At 35.9% G+C, this 2,804-nt stretch overlaps 1 protein-coding gene across 1 annotated transcript; it reads left to right on the top strand.

Annotated features, from left to right (window-relative positions):
- Positions 1 to 714: 714 nt before the first annotated feature.
- On the top strand, positions 715 to 2,591 carry LOC104089976 (AAA-ATPase At3g28580-like). Its single transcript, XM_009595001.3, has one exon. It carries the CDS (start codon positions 821 to 823, stop codon positions 2,444 to 2,446), a length of 1,626 nt encoding a protein of 541 aa, XP_009593296.1. The 5' UTR covers positions 715 to 820; the 3' UTR covers positions 2,447 to 2,591.
- The last annotated feature ends 213 nt before the right edge of the window (positions 2,592 to 2,804 follow it).

Here is a 2,804-nt window from a genome sequence, read left to right as displayed (position 1 = left end):
TAGTACAGTATAATATAATATAATACTAGTGTACATTATAAAATCATTTGCATCGATCCTCCCAGCAGGTCATAAGACGGAGAGAGTACTTTAAAAGAAAAAAAGAAGACATTGTCTCCGAAATGTTTTTGGAATAGTCATTATTCCTTCTCTCATATGTAAGCATAATGACATCACAATAGTGATATGCATTCTCACAGTGGATCCAGATCTGGATCTTAATTTTAATTTAACCTTCTTACTCCTCCTCCGTTCACTTTCTTGATCATTTATATTAAAAATAGATTTTTATTTTTATTTGTCACTTTACGTATATCAAGATAAGACAAAAAAATTTTCTTGCTATACCCACAATATTTATTACTCATTTTAATTTTTTTTTTCAAATGTAATAAAATATGCATCAATTAATATAGGTATCATGATAAATTAAAAAATAATTTATTATTTTTTATGGAGAACATCAAATAAAACGATGAATCAGTTAAGGGAATTATAAATGAACGAAGTCTTCGAATAAAGACAACAAGGGACTTATCAATGAACGAAGTCTTCGGATAAAGACAAAAATTTAGTATAGTAATTCAAGATTGGCCGGTAGAAAAGGTGTCCCACCTTGGCATCTACTCAGCAGTTTCTTAAATATATGGTTAGCACACCCTTAAAAGAAATAATGATATTCAAACTTGGAAACCAAAGAAGAGATAAGTACGTTGGTGCTCTCTATATATAACGGCCATCATTTAGTGAACAAACAATTCACACTTGAAGTAGTGTTCTTATATATATATATTGGAATTGAGAGAAGGAGAGAAATTAGATGATGATGATGATGCAAGATGTTTGGACTCAGTTGGGTCCAGCTATTGCAACAATCATGTTTGCCTGGACCATGTACCAGAACTATTTTCCTCACGAACTTCGTGGTCATATTAGGAGGTATACCGATAAACTCGTGAGCTATTTCTACCCTTATATGCACATTATTTTTCATGAGTATGAAACTGATGGCTGGTTCGAGCGTAGCAAAGCTTATGTAGCAATTGAAAGGTACCTAAGCAAGAACTCCTCCACACAAGCTAAGCGTCTCAAAGCCAATGTAGTGAAAGATGGCCAATCTCTTGTACTAACCATGGATGATCATGAGGAGGTAACCGATGAATATAAAGGCGAGAAAGTCTGGTGGATTTCTAGCCAACAAGTAGCCAGCAGACAGACAATTTCTTGGTACCCTAGGGAGGATGAGAAGAGGTATTTCAAACTCAAGTTTCACAGAAAGAACCGCGAGCTTATCACCGCTTCATACTTGAAGTATGTATTGGACGAAGGGAAGGCAATTTCAGTAAGAGAAAGGCAGAGAAAGTTGTACACAAACAGTAAGGGAGATGGTGGGTATGGATACAGGAGGAGAATGTGGAGCCAAGTAGTGTTTGAACATCCATCAACATTTGATACTTTAGCCATGGAGCCAAACAAGAAACAAGAGATTATGGATGACCTTCAAACATTTAGCAAGTCAAAAGACTATTATGCCAAGATTGGCAAGGCATGGAAGCGTGGTTATCTTCTATATGGTCCTCCAGGAACCGGTAAGTCTAGCATGATTGCTGCAATGGCTAACTTCTTACAATATGATGTCTATGATCTTGAATTGACAGCGGTTAAGGACAACACCGAGCTAAGAAAGTTATTAATAGATACTACTAGTAAGTCTATCATTGTGATTGAAGACATCGACTGTTCGCTTGACCTTACCGGCCAAAGGGAGAAGAAGAAAGACGACAAGGAAGAGGAAGTAAAAGACGAGAAAGATGCCGTCAAGGAGAAGATGAAAAATCGAGAGGAGAAAAAGCAAAGCGAGGTGACTTTATCTGGGCTTTTGAACTTTATTGATGGGTTATGGTCAGCTATTGGTGGTGAAAGGCTTATTGTTTTCACTACCAACTTTGTGGAAAAGCTTGACCCTGCTTTAATTCGGAGGGGGAGGATGGATAAACACATTGTGTTATCATACTGTTGCTTTGACTCCTTCAAGGTGCTTGCAAATAATTATCTAGATATTGAGTCTCATGATCACTTTCCTGAGATTCGTCATTTATTGGGGGAAACTAATATTACTCCTGCTGATGTTGCTGAGAATTTAATGCCCAAGTCTTCTAAGGAAAATGCAAACACTTGTTTGGAGAGACTGATTAAAGCTCTTGAAACTGCAAAGGAGGAGGCAAAATTGAAGGCTGAGGAAGAAGAAAGAGAAAGGGCTGAGAAAGAGAAAGAGAAAGAGAAAGAAGCAGCTGCTGAAGAAGTCAAGATTACTGATAAAGTGAACGAAAATGAGAAGTCGGAGAGTAATATTGTCAAGGAAAATCCAGAGGGTAATGGTGCTAAGGAAAATGGTAAGTCAGAAAATAATGTTGTCAAGGAAAATGGTGATGTTAGTAAAGGTTGATCATGAAATGATTGATTAATTAGGAGTTCCACTTAAAACTAGGATCCAATAATTTTGAATAGTTTTGCTGTGTTCACATTGTTGACTTTGTTATTCAAACTATTCGGATGGAAGTAGTGGATGTCGCAAATTACATTTAGTATTACTACCTTCTTGTGAAAGTAACATTTTCATAATTTAGTGATATCAATTTCTCATTATCTTTTAAAGTTAATTTCACAAGCTTGATTAAAGTTCAACTATGCCTTATAAAAGGGCAAAGCGGTTGCAGGAAATATAATTCGATTTAAAATTCGGAGTCGAATCATACAAAAATTTAACTTATTCGCTACAACCTTTTGGTATTACCAAGAATGAG

Source organism: Nicotiana tomentosiformis, chromosome 6 (assembly GCF_000390325.3).
Source record: "Nicotiana tomentosiformis chromosome 6, ASM39032v3, whole genome shotgun sequence".
Lineage (NCBI taxonomy): Eukaryota > Viridiplantae > Streptophyta > Magnoliopsida > Solanales > Solanaceae > Nicotiana > Nicotiana tomentosiformis.
This window is presented reverse-complemented; position numbering and strand designations above follow the sequence as displayed.

Excerpts from the sequence above, each read along its gene's own strand:
- LOC104089976 (XM_009595001.3), top strand. The coding sequence starts at position 821 with ATGATGATGATGATGCAAGATGTTTGGACTCAGTTGGGTCCAGCTATT.